Below are 27,164 nucleotides of genomic sequence, written 5' to 3'. Positions count from 1 at the left end.
GTGTAGTCTTGAAGGAAATCCATCTGCTGGGTCACTTGAACATGTACTGAAACAGTACTGAAATGGATCAGAGTAGGAACTGATGAGGGGCATAAATACACATGAATGTCATGAATTTAGCTCTTTCAGTACAGTATTTAACCTGATCAACAACTCCAGGAACGTGCTTACAGAGGTTATCTATTTAAAATGCTGCTTAAAAGAGGATGTCTCCGTAAGTACTTTTTAAGAGAATTTTGACATAGTTACATGTATCCTGAATCATGTGTGAGGAATGATTTCTGTAGGCAGGGTCAAAGTGTTCAACTTTAAGCTGTGAGTGATTACCGTCAACATGTGAAACGTTCAGCAGTTTGTGAAAATGTTGTGAAGTACTTAAATTTGACATGTAATGTTGATAAATGAAAGTGTTTTATTATCTTCATGAAAAGAGGAAACAGGAGCCCAACAAAAATGCATTAGGGACCCATTTTATTGCAGAATCGAGACCAAAGTGTCATTTGGAAGAAATACGTTATGACTGCAAAAAGAAGTAAATTTTAATTTTTAAAATGTTGCAGAAGGACAAACAAAACTGAAAGTAGATAACCCTAATTGCCATTATCTTCTTAGCAGCAACCTTTCAAATGTGATTTGTATACACAACTTGAACAGTATTATTGGGAAGCACCTGCATTGCTTTCAGGCTTTTGTTGAAATGTCATTTTCAATTGGCAGTGTGCAGGTGCTTGCTTCATGCTGCCAGACTAAACAGATGATGGGAGTTGGAGAACATCCTGGATTAGGAGGAAACCGTGTATGTTTTGTTGTGTATCTGTGCATTGGCTTTTATGAGATGATACTAAATAAATGTATGGAAGTTATGAAAGTTGAACATCAACTTCCAAAGATGATTCAAAACAAACAGTTGGAACAGGTGTAGCACCTTGAAGTAAAGGTATATATAATGGACTTCCTCCCAAACCTGCCTACCCTTGTAGCCTAGTACGTGGTGTATGTCACCACATTGTAGCTTATTACAGGGGAAGGGGTGCCATTGAGTTTGGCCTTAGGACTGTAATATATTTTGCAGACCCCCCATCCCCCATTTCATGTAACATTTTTCATGCCCCACCAACCCCAATAATAAATAAGCAATCCATAAATCCACCCTTCCTCCCATGCACTCAACCCCACCCCACCAGACCCGAATTTCACAGGACCCCCTCCCTTATAATAAATGACCAGCTCCTTACTTCCACTAGGGACCGCCTCCGTGGTCTAATGGTAGAGCGTCCGCCGGGAGAGTGGAAGGTCCGGGGTTCGATCCCTGGCCTTGTCATACCAAAAGACGTTAAAAGATGGTACTTGTTGTTACCCTGTCTGGCACTCAGCATTAAGGGGCTAAAACAAGGACTGGTTGGCTCGGAGTCAGTATACTGTGTCTGAGTGGGGTATTCATGTTAAACTGCGGCATGGTATCTCAGTGAGCTAGCACTATAAATCGGCATCAGTCCGGACGAGTACAAGCAGCCACACAAACACACACGTCCATGCATGTCGCTATATAAGTGCAATAATCTTGGACGCGACGTTAAACCCCATTTCACTTCACCTACTTCCACTAGACATAAAGCTCTACTGGAGGAGACATCGAAGTCCAAGTTCACGCGCCATACCCATTAAAGTAATTTCACTGCAGATTCAGACTGTGGAGATCCGGGGTAGAATAGGTTTTCAGCAACCCATGCTTACCGTAAAAAGCGACTATGCTTGTCATGAGAGGCGACTAACGGGATTGGGTGGTCAGACTCTCTGACTTGGTTGATGCATGTCATAGATCCCAATTGCGTGAATCGATGCTCACTGGATTGTCTGGTCCAAACTTGATTATTTACAGACTTCCATCATATATCTGGAATATTGCTGAGTGCAAACAAACACAAAAATCAAACAAACACGGCAGGTTTATGTCAATGATCCATGTCACATTAGGCTTTGGTGGGGGGACTGAACAGTTACAATTAGGGAGGAGGGTGCTGGAATGTGTGATTGAGACATCTTATTTGTAGGCAATGCATCAAAACATACTATTCTTTTTTTCTGGAAGAAGAGACGAGACAAAAAAATTTTTGACCCTCCAAAAAGCCAGCATGATTAGAGAAAAAACATTTTTGTGTATACTGATAACATTTCTTCAATATTTTTGGGAATAGATTATTATTATTTCTTAAATTCCTGGCTCTATCCCAAAAACTTTAAATGGTCCACCATTTTGCTGATATGCCATGATGAAAAAGAATGATTAAACCCACTTCACTCATTCTGATCGTACATGGTCAGCTATGTATGTAGTGCTACTTTTGCCTCATTTCTTACAACTGCACATCCAAAGGAGTCAAGTATCTACATACATGGGTATGGTTGGGTACCTTGTGGTTTAGGCGTTAGTTTGATACAGTGAAGACCTATGTTTGAGTCCCTACAATGTTACTACATTGTGTGTGTCCTTATTTGGTGTTCTGCATGGGTACAGTTGTAAGAGTCCATATTTGGTGTTCTGCATTGGTGCTACCATTGCATGAGACAATATTTGGTGTTCTGCATAGGTGCTACCATTGCATGAGTCAATATTTGGTGTTCTGCATAGGTGCTACCATTGCATGAGACAATATTTGGCTTTCTGCATAGGTGCTACCATTGCGTGAGACAATATCTGGTGTTCTGCATAGGTGCTACCATTGGTGAGTCAATATTTGGTGTTCTGCCTGGGTACAATGTGTGAATCCATCTTTAGTGTTCCCTGCCATAGTGCAGAAACTAAATTAGCCTCTTAAGCCAAATACACTCTCTGAAACACATCGTGCAGAAACTAGATTAGCCACTTGAGCCAAATACACTCTCTGCAACACATAGTGCAGAAACTAGATTAGCCTCTTGAGCCAAATACACTCTCTGCAACACATAGTGCAGAAACTAGATTAGCCTCTTGAGCCAAATACACTCTCTGAAACACATAGTGCAGAAACTAGATTAGCCTCTTGAGCCAAATACACTCTCTGAAACACATAGTGCAGAAACTAGATTAGCCTCTTGAGCCAAATACACTCTCTGAAACACATAGTGCAGAAACTAGATTAGCCTCTTGAGCCAAATACACTCTCTGAAACACATAGTGCAGAAACTAGATTAGCCTCTTAAGCCAAATACACTCTCTGAAACACATAGTGCAGAAACTAGATTAGCCTCTTAAGCCAAATACACTCTCTGAAACACATAGTGCAGAAACTAGATTAGCCTCTTAAGCCAAATACACTCTCTGAAACACATAGTGCAGAAACTAGATTAGCCTCTTAAGCCAAATACACTCTCTGAAACACATAGTGCAGAAACTAGATTAGCCTCTTGAGCCAAATACACTCTCTGCAACACATCGTGCAGAAACTAGATTAGCCACTTGAGCCAAATACACTCTCTGCAACACATAGTGCAGAAACTAGATTAGCCTCTTGAGCCAAATACACTCTCTGAAACACATCGTGCAGAAACTAGATTAGCCACTTGAGCCAAATACACTCTCTGCAACACATAGTGCAGAAACTAGATTAGCCTCTTAAGCCAAATACACTCTCTGAAACACATAGTGCAGAAACTAGATTAGCCTCTTGAGCCAAATACACTCTCTGCAACACATCGTGCAGAAACTAGATTAGCCACTTGAGCCAAATACACTCTCTGCAACACATAGTGCAGAAACTAGATTAGCCTCTTGAGCCAAATACACTCTCTGAAACACATAGTGCAGAAACTAGATTAGCCACTTGAGCCAAATACACTCTCTGCAACACATAGTGCAGAAACTAAATTAGCCTCTTAAGCCAAATACACTCTCTGAAACACATCGTGCAGAAACTAGATTAGCCACTTGAGCCAAATACACTCTCTGCAACACATAGTGCAGAAACTAGATTAGCCTCTTGAGCCAAATACACTCTCTGCAACACATAGTGCAGAAACTAGATTAGCCTCTTGAGCCAAATACACTCTCTGAAACACATAGTGCAGAAACTAGATTAGCCTCTTGAGCCAAATACACTCTCTGAAACACATAGTGCAGAAACTAGATTAGCCTCTTAAGCCAAATACACTCTCTGAAACACATAGTGCAGAAACTAGATTAGCCTCTTGAGCCAAATACACTCTCTGAAACACATAGTGCAGAAACTAGATTAGCCTCTTAAGCCAAATACACTCTCTGAAACACATAGTGCAGAAACTAGATTAGCCTCTTAAGCCAAATACACTCTCTGAAACACATAGTGCAGAAACTAGATTAGCCTCTTAAGCCAAATACACTCTCTGAAACACATAGTGCAGAAACTAGATTAGCCTCTTGAGCCAAATACACTCTCTGCAACACATAGTGCAGAAACTAGATTAGCCTCTTGAGCCAAATACACTCTCTGAAACACATAGTGCAGAAACTAGATTAGCCTCTTGAGCCAAATACACTCTCTGAAACACATAGTGCAGAAACTAGATTAGCCTCTTAAGCCAAATACACTCTCTGAAACACATAGTGCAGAAACTAGATTAGCCTCTTGAGCCAAATACACTCTCTGAAACACATAGTGCAGAAACTAGATTAGCCTCTTAAGCCAAATACACTCTCTGAAACACATAGTGCAGAAACTAGATTAGCCTCTTAAGCCAAATACACTCTCTGAAACACATAGTGCAGAAACTAGATTAGCCTCTTAAGCCAAATACACTCTCTGAAACACATAGTGCAGAAACTAGATTAGCCTCTTAAGCCAAATACACTCTCTGAAACACATAGTGCAGAAACTAGATTAGCCTCTTAAGCCAAATACACTCTCTGAAACACATAGTGCAGAAACTAGATTAGCCTCTTGAGCCAAATACACTCTCTGAAACACATAGTGCAGAAACTAGATTAGCCTCTTGAGCCAAATACACTCTCTGAAACACATAGTGCAGAAACTAGATTAGCCTCTTGAGCCAAATACACTCTCTGAAACACATAGTGCAGAAACTAGATTAGCCTCTTAAGCCAAATACACTCTCTGAAACACATAGTGCAGAAACTAGATTAGCCTCTTAAGCCAAATACACTCTCTGAAACACATAGTGCAGAAACTAAATCAGCCTCTTGTTGAAATGTATGTGGTTGACATTGTTCAAAGAATCGACACTGAAACTAATTTCTTATTTTTTACTTGTAAACAATATCTCACATAAAACTTCAATGCAAGAGAATAACCAGTCTTGATTATCTGCCGAAACAAATTCCATTTGGTGTAAGGGCAAAAGAGTTAGTGAAGATTACATGAATGGACCACTGAAAATGGGTGATGACACCAGGTGTTTACAAACAGGAAAGGCATGCCCTGCCCTACCAGTCTCAGATGAAGGAAGTCACTGTGCAGTGTTGAGTCCCTTAATCGTGACAGGTTCTCTGATCATGTGATGGAATCCCAGATTGGCCAAGATCATGTTTCATGGTTTGTCAGCACCAAACAGGTGTTTTGAAGTTCGTAGTCCAGGTAATGTTTCAAATATCTGTACTCCATTTGGAAACAGTTGTATGAGTATAAGGTGTGCCAGAAACTTATGATCGTGGGTTCGAATCCCAGGTTTGCCTCATTAAGTTTCTGGGTTTGTCATCAGCATATGTGTGCTCGTGGATAAGTGGTAAATGTCCACAACCCGCTACCACTTTGTGCATTTCTCATTAGGCTAAAATGATGTGATAGAGCTGAAATTTACTCAATTCATGAAACATGTTGTCATATACTAGTGTTTTGTAAATTATATTGAAACTAAAATAAAACCTGTTTACCGGAAATTATTTATAAGAACAAGTAATATATTGTACAGGTCCTACTGTTATATTCAAGAATACCTTCTAACTATTTCTCTGAATGATGTGCATCAACTTGGAAAGTTCATGGCACTACATTATTTCATTATTATCTGATTTCTGAACACCCGATGTCATCACCGATTTTCAGTGACCGATTCATATAATCTTCCCCACTAGTTTGCCTTTTACGCCCAATGGTATTTGGCAGATAATCAATACTGATTATACTCTGGTGCTGACATTTTATATCTAATTTCTATTTATCTCAAGATTGCTTGGAGGCTAAAACTATTTCAAAACATTCAGTTGTATAGCATTGTGAAAAGTGTTGATGTAGATGCATGCGTATCTCAGAGGTGATTCACGATTCAGATATCAAATGATTTATTCTGTTGATAACAGCTATGGCAATAGTCGATACAGACAATTCGACACACCTGTTCCAGTGAGCACGAAATATAATCTTGACATGCCACATGCTTCTGTTTGGTTGTGTTAGATAGTTGTAAGGAGAGCAGTATGAGATGGCAGATGTTCATGAATTAGTTTTAAGGAAAACATTTTGTAGCAGCTGTGAGGTAGTTAGTTGTGTGGAAAGCATCACAGACGGATGCAAGAGGCTACTTTTAAGGAAATGAGTGCTTGGAAAGGACATGTGATGCTGTGGGTTGGATAAGGTCACTGTGTAGGAAGTTGTGTCTTGCATCAGTCACTCCTTTATGAATGTCCAGATTACATGTTTTTTCCCTTTCTTCCTGTTTTTCCTGCATTTCGCCTCAGTGAATGAGAATGGTATTTGCTATGGCGTCAAGTACAAACATAATAACAACTCCCTGTCATATGAACTGAATTAAACTTGTTTTTGCAAGCTTTGCATTCAGGCCTATTATTGTATGCGAATTTAAAAGCTCAAACTGTGTGTCACATTTTAATACAATTGTTAATGATGGTCTTGAAGTTGGTATAGAATGTGTAATCTAATGTGGTTTTTAACAGTCAGATTGATATCTTTTCCTGTCAGAGGTTTCCAGTGTAGGTTGTTCAAGTGAAGGACCATGTAAGTAATATTCATTAGCTACAATGTCAAAGAGGACCTCGATCATCAGTGAGTTTGTTAGTGTAGAATATTAGTTGTGTGGTCTCTTAACCAAGCTAAATATATGGCAGTGTAGTCAGTGGGCCATGTCAGGTTACTAGTTGATGGTGTCATGTTTGAACAGATCACAAATCATTCTGCATTTAACGTTGGTAAATGAATGTTCCAAGAAGTTACCAGGTTTGTTTTGCTTCTCAAGATGAATTATTATTGGAATTTCACAAGATAATGTACCTAAAGATTTCAACAATGTCTATGTATTTGTTTTCTTAAATATCAACCCCACCAAAGGCCATGCAAATTCTTATTAACTGTTATCATTGATATTTCCAATTTGCGCTTCTTGGGACCAATTCAGAGTCAAATTGGCGTAAATTCATCAGTAAGCCTTAAGTCACAAATATCTAAAATAAACAGAATACAGTGATGCCCCGCTTATACGGACTTCAAATATCCTGATACCTTGGAAAAGATTCTTGACCGTATGTAAAAAACAGGTGAGTAAATCTTACTTGGGCATCCGGGAAAGGGAAGGGGGGGGGGGGGGTGTCGCTTATTGGGACATGGGTGCTTATTGGGTCGAATACGGTATGTGTTAATTATTAGTTTGTAACTGCATGTACTCACATTGTTGTTTGGTCTTAAGGTTTGGCTGATGGACCTGAGGCAGAGGAGCTTTAATATTTGGTGGACAAACTGGTTTACAGCCTCTCTAATTTATCAGTGGTAGCTGGTGATGATATCAGCACTAGATTTAGCCAGTGAGTCACTTGACTGGAACAAACATCTTGTACCTATGATGGAAACGTGACTTTCCTTGCAAATACAAAACAGGAAAGGAGTTGTCTTATTCAGAAACTATGATGATGGAGTGTTGTCTGACCAGTAGCATCTGCTGACATTGAGTCATCCCCATGTCGCCTCCTTTCTTTGTGTGGTACGATGTAGGGTAATACCCCTTGTAGTCAACTCCACCACTGGGATTAGTCCAAGAGAAGCAACATATACCTTCGGTAACTTTGTCTCTTCTGTTGACTCGTAATCTTGATAACCCTGTTTGACCAGGCACCTACTGTGAAATACTGTGAAAAAAATATACACAGATTCCAGAAACCTTTTTATGAATCTGTATTTGTAGGTGATAGCCATGACAAAATGTTTTCATTGTTTGAATATTGCTTACTGTAAACTACCGGTATGTTTATAACGAACACGCTTATGACGAACTGACGGATATAACAAACTGTTTTTTGGCCCCATCTATTTGTTGTAATTTTGCTGTATATGTGCTTATAAGGAACTACGGTTATTACAAACTGAATTTAGTGGTCCTAAGTTCATTATAAACGTTGTTTACTGTATATTGATGTTCATAATAATAATATTGATAATAGTTGACAGTGTATATATGCTTCTCAATTTTTCGTAGGGATAATCATTTATGTCATTCTCAGAGCTCCAGATAAGCTGCGTATCTGCGTATCTGCGTGAAATACGCATCAGAAATGCAGAAATACGCAGTAAAATATAATCCAAGCGTATCAAATACGCAACGAACATTACAGATACGCTACAAAAATAAAATTTGTGCGTATCATCAAAATATTGTGAAGTAACCCTGCGTATTCGATTAGCAAATCAGCAACTTATTTTGAAATTATCAACGGGCATTCCGTCAACCTTGCCAAACTCCACGATGACAGTCACATCATGATCATTTGCCATCACACTTTCGTGTGGAAGTATCGTGGTATTTTTGAGTCCTATAAAGCTCTCAAACCCACACGACACCAGTTTGCAGGGACTAGATGAATAGTGTTTTTAAATATTTAACTTAAATACCCACATGTGTAAAAACTAGTGGGTAACAGAAATTTGAATACGCAGATAGAATTACTGATACCCAATGATTTTAAAATGCATGGGTAAAATACCCACAACACCAAAAGCTTATCTGGAGCTCTGCATTCTATTCATATAGGCACTTGGCATATTATGAGAATTGGTTTTGAATATCATGGAAAGACAGGAACATTCCTATTAAAAGAAGATTTGTGTATGTAAATTCTTTACTCTTGTAGAGGGCACATGTATAGTCATGTCAAAAACCCTTTTTTACAAGGCCCTGGTATAAGCTATACAGGGTCATCTTCCTTTGCCATGCCAGGATTCATGGATCATGGTTCAAAACCAGTTTCGCCAATGTTATGATCCTTGCATAGTATCTCGGCATTTACTCATGCTTACAAGTTTCAGGTTTCAAACTTCAAAGGATTGCATCAGTTTGGGTCAGTTTACTTAACTGAAACACAGAAAGCATCATTAACACAATTAATTCACTCACTCACCCCAGCACACCTCACCACGACTTGACTCGAGTCATTCCTATATGTTTTATTTGTAAAGGTGGCTATGTTCTAGTGTTTGGAAGATGTGAGATGAAATTTGGTGTAACGTCACTTCCAAGATTATTGCACTTATATAGCTATGTGCATTCACGTGTGTGTGTTTGTGTATGTGGCTGCTTGTACTAGTCCGGACTGATGCCGATTTATAGTGCTAGCTCACTGAGATACCATGCCACCGTTTAACATAAATATCCCACTCAGACACATTATACTGACTGAGAGCCGACCAGTCCTTGTTTCAGCCCCTTAATGCCGAGTGCCAGACAGGGTAACAACAAGTACCATCTTTTAACGTCTTTTGGTATGACGCGGTCGGGGATCAAACCCCGGACTTGCTGCTCTCCAGGCGGACGCTCTACCACTAGACCACGGAGGCGGTCCAGTGTTTGGAAGAGCCAAATTATTTTGAGTCTCAACCACAACACTGGTTTGCAGTTGTAAAACAGGTCTCTGTTTCCCATCTAAGAATCATGTGTTGGATCAAGTCAGCTTGACCAAATATTCTGTTATCAAAGTGTCCTTGACAGGAATAATACTCTGACTTTTTGTGCTGCTTCCGAATAACCTGTCTGAAAAAAGAGATAATTTGAAACAGGGTTATTTGGTTTGACGTTTGCCAGCACAACACTTTTTCAGGCTGCTTCCCTCCCACATCAAACTGACAAACTGTGATGCAACTTAAAAAATACTGTTATACCAAATCACTCACTCCATCATTTCCTGTGTTATTGTTATGGGATATTTGACATATAATCTGAAGAAATCATCTTGGTTCCAATGATATTCTACTCTGCAACAGCTTATTACTGGGAGTTTAATGTCGGTGTTGGGATGTGTGCCTTTAAAATCTGCATGTTTTACTGAGACACCACATTATATTCATGTATCATCACATCATAATTCCTGTTTCTAGGGGAGCCAGACAAAACAAACCATTACTGAGCTTGTTCATCAAGCCGGCTGTCAAACAGCACAAAGTGCATCAAGGGTGCAGTATATGCTGAAGCACAAAAACACATTTCTATCATTAGGTCACAAAGTTGCTCTTTAAATCTTGAGCTGTATATTACTTGGTGCACATTTGCACTTTGCGTCGAATTATTACTGAGGGGATAAATTATAGTTTAACAGATGATTATGCTGATAATGCAACAATTTGATTCTGAAATTGATCTTTACAGCATTTGAGCCGATGCAGTAAATTGTCAAATAACGTCATTATTAACCTTTCAAGTCATCAAATAGGAATCATTGCTCTGTTTGGTTTTTAAAATGATAAACCTTAGACCTCATATTGTAAACTCTGTGAAAATATGGACTAGATAATGTGAACTGCTGTGATAACAGCCTGTGTGTAGCATGCAGGGGGAGATAATGTGATGGGAAACTTTTGGACACACATGCCTCGGATCCAGTACAGACTTTGTAGCAGACATAAAATTTCCAAGTCTTGTGATGGGATTCAAATCCCGGCCCTTCTGATTCTGGGTCCACATGACCAAAAAGGTTAACCCTTTCAGCAAGCTGACACGGTAAGGATTTCATCGGTAGGATGACTCCACACCCTGCTACATACTGCCTTATCAATATCAGACACATTCTGGGCCACATACTTGGGTTAGAAAATTCTTTTGTTCCACCAGGACGATTCCTCTGACCATACGTCTTCTGTTGTCATGGCTGCATTGCATGAATGTGGCTTTGAACTCATTAAACATCCTCCATATTCATCACCTTGGCACTGTCAGATTTCCACAATCTTCCCAAACATGAAGAAAGAGCTGTCTTGCAAGCATTATGCAAATGACGATGATGTCATTTCTGCTGTGAAGGACATTTTACACCACCAGGAGGACGCCTTCAACACCAGTGGGATACAGGCAACCCACCATCATTGGCAGAAGCGTGTGTACCTAGGAGGTGATTATGATTTCGCTGCTGGTTGAACCCAGTGTGCTGCCCATTTTTGTGTTCAAGTGACCTCTTTGAGTCAGAACGATCCCCAGGTCAAATGATTTAATCAGGGGTTAAAATGGATGCTTGAATAGGACATGATGTTTGACTACCATAAACCTGTTATAATCACAACTGGGACATGACCGTGTTGGGATTCCAGTGGGCCAAATGACAGGCAGTTGAAATGGATGACCTGGCTGAGTCATTGTGGCTCGCTGCTCATGCTGTTATCCACGGGTTTGCCTGGCCCAGACTGGCTGGAACGTTGGTGACTGTGGTGTAAATCAACACCCACTCATTCTATCAGCACCTGGATCAACATGGATTGTTGCCACAGCCAGTGGTTTGTCTGGTCCAGATTTGGGTACATGTACCCTTACTTGCAAGCTTGTTACAAGCTGCTGGTTGTTGGCAAGGGGTCAGCAGAAACAACTGAGGGCCTGCTTGTAGATCATGCAATCAACACTGGACTGTATTTTAATGGCAATCTTGTGTTGATCTAAATTATGGTTATACACAATTTTTTTATGATATCTTTGGTGTTAGACAAGGGTGTCAGTTATCACCACTTTTGTTTTCACTTTATGTAAACGATATTGTGGACATTTTAGGGGATACTGATGGATAGATCTTGGAATCTATGAAATATTCATGCTACTATTTGCACACTTTATGATACTTATAGACAATAGAATCAATGAGTTTTCTGCTCTACCGGTATCTAAATTTCAACAGTTGCTATGGTCACAGAGTATATTTGTCATAAATTGTTCAGCTAAATGTTTTCATTGCTATGAAATGTTTTTGCTATGAAAAATCATTGTAAACTCTTGTTTCAAGATGCATCTGTATAATTGTACGGCGCTCCACATGTTGAACCTTCTTATGTCATTGCACTGTATAATGGGCTGGTGGTTTTGCCTGAAATAGTGAGTGAGTGAGTATGGTTTTACGCCGCTTTTAGCAATATTCTAGCCATATCAAGGCGGGGGACACCAGAATTGGGCTTCACACATTGTACCCATGTCGGGAATCGAACCCGGGTCTTCGGCGTGGCGAGCGAACGCTTTAACCACTAGGCTACCCGACCGCCCCTCTTGCCTGAAATAAACTCACTCACTGACCTGTACTAACACGTGTACACTGAAGTTTATTGAGATGCTAAATAATCTGGCATTCCACAGTGAAGTATATAAGTGCTTAAATCTATTCTTGAATTATTGTACATGTACTGAAATCCAATCTTGACTCAAACCTGACCTTATATCTACCCTTGACTTACAGTCCATGTACTTAAATCTGTCCTTAATATTTACTTAACATTTTGCAGCACTACATCCCAGCTGTGACAAAGTCTGGATACTGAAACAGATCTGTAGTTACTTGAAATGTTACGTCAATGAATAAGTGAAAACGTGCAGTCAACTTTTGATGATGTAGGTCAGTGGTTGGTGTATTTGCTTGTCAGGAGAGCATAATTTGATTGTACACCTTGTGAAATAGGATGGACTTCCAACTTCCACAGTTTGTCTGTGGCGACAAGGAGGAAAATACTTTTGAACCAGGCCTTTTTCATGCCAACCTAAAAACATTTCAAAAGATTTGTTTTTGTGGTTGTTTCAGACTTGACTCTTGCCACATTCAGGTGACATTATGTGATAATTATAAGATAAAAATACCTCTAACTCGCTCGCCCATCCAAATCTCACTCATTGACCTACCCACTCACCCACCTACCCACTCACTCAACCATCCAAGCACCCACCCACTTACTCTAGACCCATGAAGATCCAGGCTAGAACATGTCTTCAGCAACCCATGCTTGCCGTAAAACGTGACTATGCTTGTCGTAAGAGGCGCCTAAGAGGGTGGTCAGGCTCGCTGACTTGGTTGATGCATGTCATCGATCCCAATTGCGTGGATCAATGCTCATGATATTAATCACTGGACTCGATTATTTACCGACCGCCGTCATATAGCTGGAATACTGCTGAGTGCGGTGTTAAACAACCAACCAACCAACCAACCAACCAACCAACCAACCATCCACCTACCCACCTACCCACTCATACTTGCTCGCAATATTTCAAATTTTGCCCTTGACAATACAGTAAGGCCAATTTGGCCATTTCTCAGCCATTTTGGTAAAAAATATAATGAAGTGTGGTATTTGTTCACTTTGTTGTGGGATTCAACACATATATTCTGTTGTTTGCAATCTTTTTACTCTATTGTACTTTTATGTTCTCTGAAAATGCTCATTTGGCTCTGTAAACTTCTCAGAAAATGCCAGACTGAGGGAGCTGGGTCTGGTTCCACAAAGTGATTTTAGCGTTAAGATAATCATAACTTCCATACTTAAGGTTTACAACTATCGTAGCGCTAAGTTCGCTTTGTGGAACTAGGCCCTTAACTTTGGCATGTATGTTTCTCATTAGATTTCACTATTATTGATGCCATTTAGAAGTTGACTACCTATCCAGGTGAGCTACAGTTCTGTGGCTCTATTTTTACAGTATTTTTAAACTGACGTTGCTACCTCTGCTGTGGATCCTTCTGCAATGTGTTACATGTAGCACCAGTTCTTCCTATCTGTCTGGCTGTGCACCATGTCATGGAACATGGCCATCTGTTTCCTGCTCACCATGACTGTGTGTGGAACCATCCCACGGGGCAATCACTGACTACTTTTAATAGACAGCAACATCAGGAAGCTTGCTGCGCTAGTAATGTACTTGTGTTCCTTGTGGTAGGTTTTGGAACAGATGGAAGTATAAAGGCCAGTTTAATGGTGTTACATTCACAAGCTTAAGCATCAATGACATGCTCTTGGGTATGATCTTCGTGAATTTCGTGAAGGAATTGCCATCTTCCATATCACTACATTACATTTATGCAAAGGAAATATTGCAATGATACATTCAGTGAGGTAAAGAAATTGGAAGAGTAAAATAATTTTGTTAATTGGAAAGTCCACAAGAAACATCTAATTTTGACCACATTCTTGTTCATCAGCTATATGAAGATTTTGTTGACAAGTCTCATACAGATCTGAAGAAAAAGGGAGTAATAATGTCTCTTGAACACCTGAAAATTAGGTTAGAACAGATCCCTGGGAACCTATGCTGGTCTCCCTGTAGGGGATTCCGGGTATGAATAGGTCCACAGCAACCTATGCTGGTCTTCCTGTAGGGGATTCTGGGTAAGAATAGATCCACAGCAACCTATGCTGGTCTCCCTGTAGGGGATTCCGGGTTAGAATTGGCCCCAGCTATCTACTCTGGTCTCTTACAGTTTGCAAGTCAAAAGTGTTTCTTGGATTTGGATGAATAATGAGTGTAATTCAATATTCAGATATCTCCTTCTGACAATACAAATGGATTGAACGGCTGGACAGTAAGCACAACTTAAGAGGTCCCCAATACCTACTACTCCGAAACTCTATAACCTCACCTCTACTAACTCCTAACCCATTCACCCAAACCATCTATCCCCTGGTCCTATTAACACATACCCCATATACACCTTAATTGCACAAACTCTCTACCCTCCAAATTCTTGTACCCCTTTGCCCTTACCCAAAAACTTTTCTCATCCCAAACCTACTAACCTCTATCCCCAACCACATAGACAGTTGGTTGATTGTGTTAGATGAATGAAAACATCTGCCAAACTGAATGAAAAAAACAGGAATTTGTTTCCAAACAATTATCTACAGACTCCTTACTCGTCACAGAAGTATTTTGTAGCCAAATGCTGATTTTGATTGGCTGTGAACAGTAGCAATTCCCCAGTTAGTCTATCTCCTTGGAACCAAATATTAATTCCTGTGATGATTCTGTCGTTATGACATTTGTTGATATCTTATTACAGGGTTTATCAAGTGTCCAATCCAAACTAAATCAGATGTTTGTTCATAAGAACATAAACAATACTCCATGTTTAAACAAGGCTTGCTTTATCAGCAAGACCAGTAGGTTTAGGAAGCCAGCCTTTTATATAACAATCACATCACTGATTCCTACATTAATGAAGAATATGTTTGTTTTTAAGAACTATATGAAATAAGTCATTGTTTTTGTTTCTCCTCTTAACCTTGTTACAAGGTATGCCCTGTTGACTATCCATGGGCAGTCCGGTGCACCCATGTCTTCCTGTTTACAGAGGTGTTTCAGTGTAGGGGGGCACCTGTTGCCTTCTCCAAATTAAGGTATTAACAGTTCTGGTGCCACCAGTTTCAATATCTTTATAAGCTTGATAAAACTATCGGCACTTGTTGACTTATCCAGCTAGGCACCTGGCCATCAGGTTGCACTGAAGTCAGCCAAGATGATGAGGGTGTAGTGAAAGTTTAACTGGAAATAGGACATTTTTTCTGTGAAATAGATTATATTTAAAGATCCAGAGTCATTCTGGGGAATATACAGTAAACTACGTTTGTAATGAAAACACTTATAACCAACTGATAGATACAACAAACTGTTTTTATGTCCCATCCATGTGCTGTGTATATGCTTATAATGAACTACAGTTATTACAAACTAGTTAGTGAGTGAGTGAGTGAGTGAGTGAGTTGGGTTTAACGCCACAAGAGCTGTATTGCCTTTATGTGTATGATGTCACCATACCTGCTATTGCAATGTACTTTTTTTTAATCAACTGGTCTGAGTCACCATCTACGTCATGAGTGAGTGAGTGAGTGAGTGTGTTGTGTCTAACGCCGCTTTGAACAGTATTCCAGTTATATCGTGACGTGTCAGCTTAATGTGGGAAGAAAGCCCGAAGTGATGCAGGTCTCAGACGTTTACCACTTCGGTGAAACCCACAAGCACGGGTATGGTGCTGACAAACCTAGAAACATAATCGGGGCGAACCGGGATTCGAACCCACAATCATAGGTTTCTGGCGTGCCCAAGGGACGCAACTCTGCACAGCGAATCGCGGCGCCTTAGACGACTGGGCCACCTATTACAAACTAACATTCATGGTCCCTTCGAGTTTCTTAGAACAGTAGTTTACTGTAGTTGCAGCACGTATTGTAGAGATATTCTGTGTAATGTATCTCTATTCCATTTTGAGACCTGCATCATTTATTCTTCCCTCCCAAATCAAGCTGACACACCATGACATAACTGGAATACTCTCCAAAGCAGCATTAAACCCAACTCACTCACTTACCCAATGTCTTGTCCAGACTGTATACGGTCACACTACCTCTGGAAGTGCAACAGCTGTATTCTGAAGCTTGTGTATGAACCTACCAAACATGGGATAAGTTGGTGATCTGGCAGTGATTTATCTAAACTCAGACACTGCTTTTTGTTTAGGATGTACAAGTATAAATGCCATGCAGTGATGTAGCATGATTCAGTTTGTAGTTTATATTTGCTGACCTCTTCATAGCGCCTTACATTAGCTGTAGGATCCACTGGTTGTGAGTTAGAATCCCATATTTGCTCCTATTTTGACCTTTGGTTTATTGTGGCCATCTTCAATCTGTGTCAACATTACTTACGCAGCCTCACTCACACTCACTCACTCACTCACTCACTCACTCACTCACTCACTCACACTCACTCACTCACTCACTCACTCACTCACTCACTCACTCACTCGACTCCTGTATATTTTATTTGTAAAGGTGTCAGTGTTCTAGTGTTTGGAAGATCAGGCTTATTTTGAGTCTCAACCACAACACTGGTTTGCAGTTGTAAAACAGGTCTCTGTTTACCATCTAAGAATCATGTTTCGGATCAAGTCAGCTTGACCAAATATTCTGTTATCAAAGTGTCCTTGACAGGAATAGTACTCTTCTTTTTTATGCTGCTTTCCTAATAACTGTCTGAAACAAACATATCTGTGTAAATATTCCAGTTATAGAGTTAATTTGAAACAGGGTTATTTGGTTTGACGTTTGCCAGCAGCATGCTTTTTCAGCCTGCACACTGTGTGTTGTTAGGGAAGTAGTATCAAAAGTGCCCCAAGGAGATGTCATGTTGTGTTAGGAATATAGTATTTCCAGAAACCAAACTCATATGTATGGTTATCAGCTTTGGAATGTAGGGAAAGTCTCATAATCTTATGAAATCATATTTTACATGGAGCAAATGTCAAGAAAGTGGGCTGATATATCAAGAATGTCACAGCTGCCCTGTCAGGGGTGAATATATACTGATCAGAGATGGTGTTGTCTATTGACTGACAGATACAGAGATTTTCATCAACATTCTCAACCTGTTTCTTTTCTCAACTCGATGAAGAAAATATGGTTATTGATAAAACTAAAGTAGGCTTCATGATAAAGATGATATCTATGAGCAGTTGTATATATTTGTTTAGGATGAAACACTTTGTTTGTTTGTTCATCAAAATCAGCATATACTTTGTCCCCAATTGAAAAATATTTTTGGTTAGTCAATTTTGACCACAAATGACTATATTTAGCTGCATATTTTTAAAATATGATTTAATTAAGAATGCCATGCAAATGGCTCAAATCTCAACTACCTAAATCTCATTCCCATGAAGATTCTGGGTTTGAATGGGTCACCTCAGCAACCATTGCTTGTCATAAATGGCAACTACCGGTGTAAGGTGTCAAAATCTACCTCCCTTCAGAGTATACCCGGGTAGATTCTGGGAGCTCCCAGAGTCTACCTCGGGGTAGATTTTGGGGACTTCACAGAATCTACCCCCAGGGGCTGACTTGATTTATGAATGTCAATATATTCTAATTGCCTAGATTGATGCTCATGAAGTAAATCACAAGATTGTCTGGTCCAGACTTGATTATATACGGACTGCCAACAGATAGCTGGAATATTGCTGACTGCTGTATTAAACAACAAATAAACCTAAATCTCAAAGTCCTCAAATAAAACTGTTGCCATTACATCAGCTGCTAAGATAAATATTGCCCAGTGGGGATCTATAATTTTTAGGTCTAGAACCAATTACATAATTGGTGATTTTCTCCTATTTCGAAATTCCTTATATTTTATGTAAGGAAGGTTGTAAGTTTGATTCCTTGGCTGTGTCCTACCAATTTTTTTTTAACAAATGGTACTTGCTGTACCCTGCCTTAAGTTCAGCATTATTAAAGGGGATAACACAAGGACTTGTTGGCTTGGAGTCAGTATACTGTATCTGGGTGGGGTATCCCAGTTAAACTGCAGCATGGTCTCTCAGATTCCCATTTAAATGTTAATCCATGTTTGGCCTGATTATGATTCACCTGCATTACTTTGGGCCTTCCTCCCACATGTCATGATGTAGAGGGGGCATGGGTGGCCCAGTCATCTAAGGTGCCGCAATTAGAAGTGCAGAGTTCCATCCCTAACCTATGATTGTGGGTTTGAATCCCGGTTTGCCCAATTATGTTTCTAGGTTTGTCAGCACCATACCCGTACTCATGGGTTTCACCGAAGTGGTAAACGTCTGAGACCTGCATCACTTCAGGCTTTCCTCCCACATTAAGCTGACACACCGTGATATAACTGGAATACTGTTCAAAGCGACGTTAGACACAACTCACTCACTCATGACGTAGATGGTGACTCAGATCAGTTGATTAAAAAAAAGTAACATTGCAATAGCAGGTATGGTGACATCATACACATAAAGGCAATACAGCTCCTGTTTCCATCTGGAATAATCAAGTTATAGCAATTCCAGATCATGGCTTATATGTTAGTTCCATTTTCAGACTCTTTCAAGGCATTGACTGCCCCGAACAATCTCTTCCTTCATACCACCCTGTTTCTTCAAGGCCACAAAAGATGTAGGACAGGAGGGTGACTCCTTGAAACTTATGGCCCTAGCCATACTATACTTTGACATCCATAGAAGATGTCCCCGGTGTCCTTCATCATCTTGGGACCTGTCAAGTCATGGTTTGCCAACTCCTTCCCACCTCATTTTGCCAAATCTGTCTTCATTCAATATGGACTAAGTTGCCAGTAGGTAGACTAGGATCTAGTCTCTGAAATGAACATATCTACAGAAAAAAAACAGTTGTTCAATTATCTTGATAAAAATATAATAAAAAGGAGCCCAGAGACACCTGATACTGCAGTAATCTAGACATGCCAAACATTATAGACTTGCATGGATATATTTGTATCAGGATCTGTAAGACGGACAAGACAGTAGGAGACTCCCCATCAGAAGGCCAACTGCTTCCTTTCTGTATTTCTCTGTGGGGCTTACAGTGCCTTCATGTATCCAGGGAAGCCCAGTTGGGACTCTTTGGTGGCAGTTGACTGTTGGGGGAGATGTCTCAGATGTCAACATTAGCCATGGTTCATCTCATGAAGTTCCCAGACAGCCTTGTGATTGGACTTGAACAAACACTGGTCAGCTTGGAGCTTATACTGTGTGTGAGTGGGATCTCAATGTTTGAGACATGGTAGTTCAACGGGATAGCACTATAAGACCCAGCGTAAGTCAGATCGAGTACAAGCAGACACATTCACACAGATGTGCATGAACATCATTATATAAGTGAAATAGTCTTGAACGGGATGTTAAATCCCATTTCACCTCAACCTAGGACATTTTATGTATAATATCATCAACTCTGTAATATTGATATTTTCATTAAATGATTTCTTTGTATTTACAGGCGTATACGTGCATGACCGAATCACAATGTTTTGTCATTTAGATATTGCATCTGTTCCGTGTCTATCTACCTCATCTCACCGGAACTGTTCTCAGGGATCTTCTTAGAGCTGATCTTGAGTAGCTTCCAGGTATAAACTGTTGCAGCATCTTCTAAAGAACTGCTTGACGGATTGAGATGACACCTTCTGTTGCTAGATGCACAAGTTTCTTACATGACATCTGAAAGTAAATTCATTTTCATTTCTGAATTTTATGATAAGATCAAATTCAGGACATTTGTAAGGGTTTAAAAAAAAAATCCTCAGAACCCATCAATGACCAAAGTTATGTTGAGGCATCATTATGATGTATTCTACTTAATAGAAATAAATGAACAAGGGAGATAGTTCTAAGGATATGCAACTTCATTTTTACATTGAATGTGACGTTTTGGTGTAGACAATAACAGCGTTATCAAGCAAGTAACAATCTCACTTGATCATCATACTAACCAAGTGCCACTACAGAAGGTAATAGTAATAAATGTTTGTCATTTAAAAAAACATCATTTTTTGTCCGGTTTTGTGAAAAATAGAACAAGCAATGAATTTGTGTGGTCCGAATGCAAACAATATTACAGGTGGGCTGGTAGGCAAATTCCTAAAGTCTGTCCGAATTTGTAGATAGATGGTACATGTTTCACACACAAGGGCATGTTTATTGACCATGGTGGTGGTGATAGACTGCCTCATTGCCATGAGAGTGTTTATGAGGCACACTATGCCCACATGCTTCAGATAGTCTGTATCCCACATGGGCGGCCACAAGGTGAACATGAGTTTAATATGTCCTGAGGAGAGAGGTGATAAGAGCATATATCGCCCCTCTGGACTGGTGGGTGAGAATGGTGGAAGGAGAGGGATTCATGTCAGACTGAGGAGGGTATTCCATCAAACTTAGGATGATCTTATTGCTGTCAGGGGGCAGATCAAAAGCTGAGGAGGAAAGCATGTATGGTTGTTGAAAACTTTTAGTCATAGAACTGTGGGTTAATCTTGGAATTTTATGTTTGCCTTGTGCTGTTGTGCATGCAGGATTTTTATGTAAGAAAGGAATGTAACATCTGAATTATCTGTGGTATATGTCATGAAATGTTTATTGCCACAGCTGTAGGCAACCCATTGTGATATGATTCATAATCAGGGTATTCTTAAGGTAGAAAAAAAATGGTTCCCAATAAAAGGACAGAAACTTGGCTGTTTCTCATATTTCTATTGTCATTTCTGTCAGTTATTTAGAGAATAACATATGACCTATAAGGAATTATGGATTGTCTGTCCTAAGTGAATCTGAGATGTACTCTTCTTAATTGTGAGGAGGTTATTCCCAATAATTTTTTTTCCTGAGATAATGTAGAAAAATGTGGTTTCCCTGAATTCTAGTGGACTCACCAGCTCAGTTGACCAATTGTAGGCCACATAAATTGTTTGAACAGTGAATCATATCATCAATTATTTCTGGTAATGAGTTCATAAGATGTCGCATTGCTGTGGCCCTCCTACATTTCACCTATTCATGCCCTGGTGGGTAATATGTACAACATATGACTTCTGTTCTTGTTGCCATGAAGAATGTCATGATATTTGGTCTGGTAACCAACATAGAAATGAACTAAGTAACCACTTCCATGTATTATGGGTGTTGGCAAGACCATCTTTTAATTGTGGGTTTGACAAGTCAATGAAAGACCAGCTATAAGCATTGATAACACCAACAAGATCCATGGGGATTCCAGGTCAGAATAGGTCCCCACAACCTATGCTGGTTGTAAGAAGCGACCAATTGGATCAGCCAGGGTCAGCAGACATGGTTGATTACATGTCATCATTCCCCAATGGTGTTGATGACATTGCTCATAATATCAATCACTGGAATGTCTGGTCCAGACTCAATTGTTTACATGCCGCTGTCATGTAGTTGGAATATTGCTGGGTGTGGTATTTAACAAGACACAAACAAAACAACTCCCACAAGATACTGAGTGCAGCATGAACCCCCTATGTATTGTATGACTAGCTCAATATTGTTTTTGAACAGGTTAATTGGGTGGCAGTTGGTGATGCGGCCATTGTTGCTGAATAATACGCTCTTATATCACCATTGTTGAAGCACACTGGTGTAAGTGTTGAGGGGTGCAATCCCCTATTGACTTTGAAATGAGGCTTGGCAGTAGACTTTTGTAGCTAAGGTAACTCTGTTTATTTACACAGCTGCAACATACTGAAGATGATGGCTTAGAGTTATCTCCCTTCAAATGTTAGTATTTTCTTTCATAATAACGTTTCCTCTGGAATGGGACACACAAGTAACTCACATGCGGGCAGATTGCCTCCCCTGAATAAACCAGCAGGCACATTCCTGCACTGTTTATTGTAGGTGTATGTATAATTTTGTCAGAATGTTGGCAATTTTGTCTGTAAGATGTGAACATTTGATGTTGGTCTGTGTTTGGGAAGGTCATTGTTACAGGAAGATACCATCTCTGTCAGACATCTTGATTGAATTATACAGGGTGAATGTATCGCAGTTAGACAAGTCAGACATGTTCAGGTAGACATTTAGTGTTGTTTTAACATGGAAGTATAGACCTTGCTTCTCAATGTCTTCATCGAGCCAGCAATAAGACCTAAGTGATCCAGTTACAAAGCTGTTGTTCTGATCATGACTATGTTGCCTTTTTAGTAACAGCTGAATCTTGTCATTAATTTCTTTTAACCTTTCTGCTTTTCTATGGGGAGTCCAGACATGCATGTTGGCCTGGATCGGCCATGCTTGTCATGAGAGGACAACAATGGTGGTTATAGCATGTGTGCTCCTGCTTGTGTGCCATCCTACCTGATGCCATGGATCTTTGATTCTGTAATTGTTCTATCTGCATTATAACTCTTGTGGGTTCAGAGTAATCATCAAGGAATGCAGAGTAAGAATAGCTATTATAGATGACCAACAAAAGGCACCACCAGAGGTGACCATTATTGATGACCAGCAGAGGTCAAACCAGATTTGACTATTATAGTTGACCAGCAGAGGGCACCACCAGGCACCACCAGAGGTGACCGTTCTTGATGACCAGCAGAGGTCACACCAGAGGTGACCAGCAGAGGCCATGACCAGAGCTGACCAATATTGATGACCAGCAGAGGTCACACCAGAGGTGAACAGCAGAGGGCATGACCAGAGGTGACCATTATTGATGACCAGCAGAGGGCACCACCAGAGGTGTCCATTATTGATGACCAGCAGAGGTCACACCAAAGGTGTCCAGCAGAGGTCACACCAGAGGTGACCATTATCAATAACCAGCAGAGGTCGATGCTCATAATGTCAATCACTTTGTCTGGCTCAGACTTGATTATTTACAGACCACTGTATTATAGCTGGAATATTGCTGAGTGTGGTGTAAGCAACAACCAAACAAAGAAGCCAGCAAACTAGCAGAGGTCACGCCAGAGGTGACCATTATTGATGACCAGCAGAGGTCACATCAGAGGTGACCAGCAGAAGGCACCACCAGAGGTGACCATTATTGATGACTAGCAGAGGTCATGCAAGAGGTGACCATTATTGATGACCAGCAGAGGTCACACCAGAGGTGACCATTATTGATGACTAGCAGAGGTCACACCAGAGGTGTCCATTATTGATGATCAGCAGAAGGCACCACCAGAGGTGACCATTATTGATGACCAGCAGAGGTCACACCAGAGGTGTCCATTATTGATGACCAGCAGAAGGCACCACCAGAGGTGACCATGATTGATGACTAGCAGAGATCACACCAGAGGTGACCATTATTGATGACCAGCAGAGGTCACACCAGAGGTGACCATTATTGATGACCAGCAGAGGGCACCACCAGAGGTGTCCATTATTGATGATCAGCAGAAGGCACCACCAGAGGTGATCAGACTGAATGCCATGGCACTAGATTGCTTGGATATTTGCTTCATATCTTTTCTCAATACCAGGATGTTACAAATGTCATTTTGGCAAAATACTATATCACTTGAGATTGTGTCTTATGAGTGTATGTTGTGTATTATGATGTCAATTTTGTAATGATGTGCTTAATGAGTTTTGACCTTTCTGTGGCCTGGATGAATATACTTTCAGAATTAAATTTATATTTATGATGTTATAATGAAACTGGATGAACTACAGTGCCCCCATTTATGGCTTTATTTTTCTGTTCAACAAAAACTAATGACAAAATACTGTGAGGAGTAGGCATCTATTAAATCAGTTTTGGTATAATCATGTACAGATGAAATGGAATAAAACACACAATAGTTCAGGCACTTAGTAGAGAATTTTCACAAGACTAACAAAGTTTTGCTGTTTATACATTGGTTCCATGAGAAGGTACTAGTGGAAGAGACTATCTGAGAAACAGTAGGGGCAACTGAAACAACATTCAGCTGATTGTTACCATGGAGACTGTTTTCTTAGCTTAGTGTACTTAAGATGATGTCATGTCTGTACTCGTGTTGTTGTGTTTTCAGGGTAATGTATGAGGGGACTACCTCCTGGGTGTGAGTCAATGAGAGCTGCACACCTGTTTCCAGGGATGATAGTCCTTCACCTGATGGCCATAATACAGGTACGTCCCACTGACAATACTACAGACCGTCCCACTGACAATACTACAGAACCTCTCACTGACAATACTACAGAACGTCCCACTGACAATACTACAGAACGTCCCACTGACAATACTACAGAACATCCCACTGACAATACTACAGAACGTCCCACTGACAATACTACAGAACGTCCCACTGACAATACTACAGAACGTCCCACTGACAATACTACAGTACATCTCACTGACAGTACTACAGTACATCTCTGACAATACTACAGAACCTCCCACTGACAATACTACAGAACCTCTCACTGACAATACTACAGTACATCTCTGACAATACTACAGAACATTCCACTGACAATACTATGGAACGTCCCACTGACAATACTACAGTACATCTCTGACAATACTACAGTACATCTCTGACAATACTACGGAACGTCCCACTGACAATACTACGGAACGTCCCATTGACAATACTACAGAACGTCCCACTGACAATACTAAGGAATGTCCCACTGATAATACTACAGAACGTTCCACTGACAATACTACAGAACGTCCCACTGACAATACTACAGTACATCTCTGACAAAACTACAGAACCTCTCACTGACAATACTACAGTACATCTCTGACAATACTACAGAACCTCCCACTGACAATACTACAGAACCTCTCACTGACAATACTACAGTACATCTCTGACAATACTACAGAACATTCCACTGACAATACTACAGTACATCTTTGACAATACTACAGAACGTCCCACTGACAATTCTACAGAACGTCCCACTGACAATACTACAGTACATCTCTGACAATACTACAGTACATCTCTGACAATACTACAGAACATCCCACTGACAATACTACAGAACGTCCCACTGACAATACTACAGTACATCTCTGACAATACTACGGAACGTCCCACTGACAATACTACAGTACATCTCTGACAATACTTCGGAACATCCCACTGACAATACTATGGAACGTCCCACTGACAATACTACAGTACATCTCTGACAATACTACGGAACGTCCCACTGACAATACTACGGAACGTCCCACTGACAATACTACAGAACGTCCCACTGACAATACTACGGAATGTCCCACTGATAATACTACAGAACGTCCCACTGACAATACTACAGTACATCTCTGACAATACTACAGAACGTCCCACTGACAATACTACAGTACATCTCTGACAATACTACGGAACGTCCCACTGACAATACTACGGAACGTCCCACTGACAATACTACAGAACGTCCCACTGACAATACTACAGAACGTCCCACTGATAATACTACAGAACGTCCCACTGACAATACTACAGTATGTCACAGGTAATTCTACAGGTATTTGTCACAGACCATTCTACAGGTGTTTGTCACAGACCATCTGAAAGGTGTGTCTCCCCAGCAATACTACAGTACATAGGTAAATTTCCAAAGAAATCTACATTCCAACTTTCGTCAGTAGAGTAATGAAACCCATTGTAACAAGGTTCGTGGAATGAAGATGCGGAAACTTTCCCGAGTAATTTAGTCCACATTTTCAACGTTTCCAAAGTAATGAGGTCCACATTAACTAGGTTTCCCTAGTACTGAGGTCCCCATCAATGAGGTTTCCAGAGTAATGAGGTCCACATTAACAAGGTTTCCCTTGTACTGAGGTCCACATTAACAAGGATTCCAGTGTACTAATGTCCACATTAACAAGGTTTCCCGAGTTATGAAGTGTGACTATACAGTCGGCAGCCAAAGGTTCAATGTTTGTGTTTGTGTGATAGAAACTGCTTACTTTTAAAACACATTTAACATTCAGGCTTTGAACTGACATTTTCCACTTGACTGTGACACTGGCAAGTAATTGTGAGATTACATACAGGGTAGGATATAGTCTTGCTGACAGAGCTAACACTACACAAGTCTCTTCCATGCAGCCTGTCTAGCAGTGGTTCAACTAGCTCTCCAAGTATTAAGTCCGGCAGTCAAGAGAAACACTGGACGGTAAAGGTGCTTCAGGATACATCTTGACAAGACTGGGGTAGGCCGGGTAGCCTTGTGTTTGAAGCGTTTGCTCATCAAGCCGAAGACCCGGGTTTGATTTCCGACATTGGTACAATGTGCGAAGCCCATTTCTGGTGTCCCCTGCCATGATATTGCTGGAATATTGCTAAAAGCGGCGTAAAACCATACTCACTCACTCACTCACTGACAAGACTGGTTTGCCGGGCTCTTCATGGAACATTTATAGTAATGGAAATATGGTTATGTATAAGATTGAATAAACAAAATTTGATAAAGGAGCCCTTTAGCATACTACTAAATTTTTAAAAGGGATATTTCTATATATAAAGAAATAACAGAAATGCTCCTATCAGATGTTGAGAACTATACTAGTCTCCTTATTTCTGAGCTAGAGCTGATGAGGAAATGGGTATAGGCTGCTAGAGTTGAGACGTGAATGAATAGGGGGGTAATTGTTTATCAAATATTTGCTCTGGGGTAACAATTAATTTTAAACTAGGGGCATGGATGGTCTAAAGCAAGAATTCTCCCTCCCAGA

General features: G+C 40.3%; 1 protein-coding gene across 3 annotated transcripts in view; it reads left to right on the top strand.

Moving 5' to 3' along the window:
- The window catches only part of LOC124142529 (A disintegrin and metalloproteinase with thrombospondin motifs 16-like), a 225,781-nt gene that overhangs the window by 17,527 nt on the left and 181,090 nt on the right, over positions 1–27,164 (top strand). For all 3 annotated transcript variants that reach the window (XM_046511062.2, XM_046511058.2, XM_046511061.2), the window contains one exon: positions 24,493–24,590. In XM_046511062.2, coding sequence (XP_046367018.1) covers positions 24,501–24,590 — 90 coding nt within the window. In that variant the 5' untranslated portion in view covers positions 24,493–24,500. Of the gene's footprint in view, positions 1–24,492; positions 24,591–27,164 lie in introns of those variants that run through there.

The sequence above is a fragment of the Haliotis rufescens genome, unplaced genomic scaffold (assembly GCF_023055435.1).
Source record: "Haliotis rufescens isolate VD_foot unplaced genomic scaffold, xgHalRufe1.0.p SCAF_17, whole genome shotgun sequence".
NCBI lineage: Eukaryota > Metazoa > Mollusca > Gastropoda > Lepetellida > Haliotidae > Haliotis > Haliotis rufescens.
This window is presented reverse-complemented; position numbering and strand designations above follow the sequence as displayed.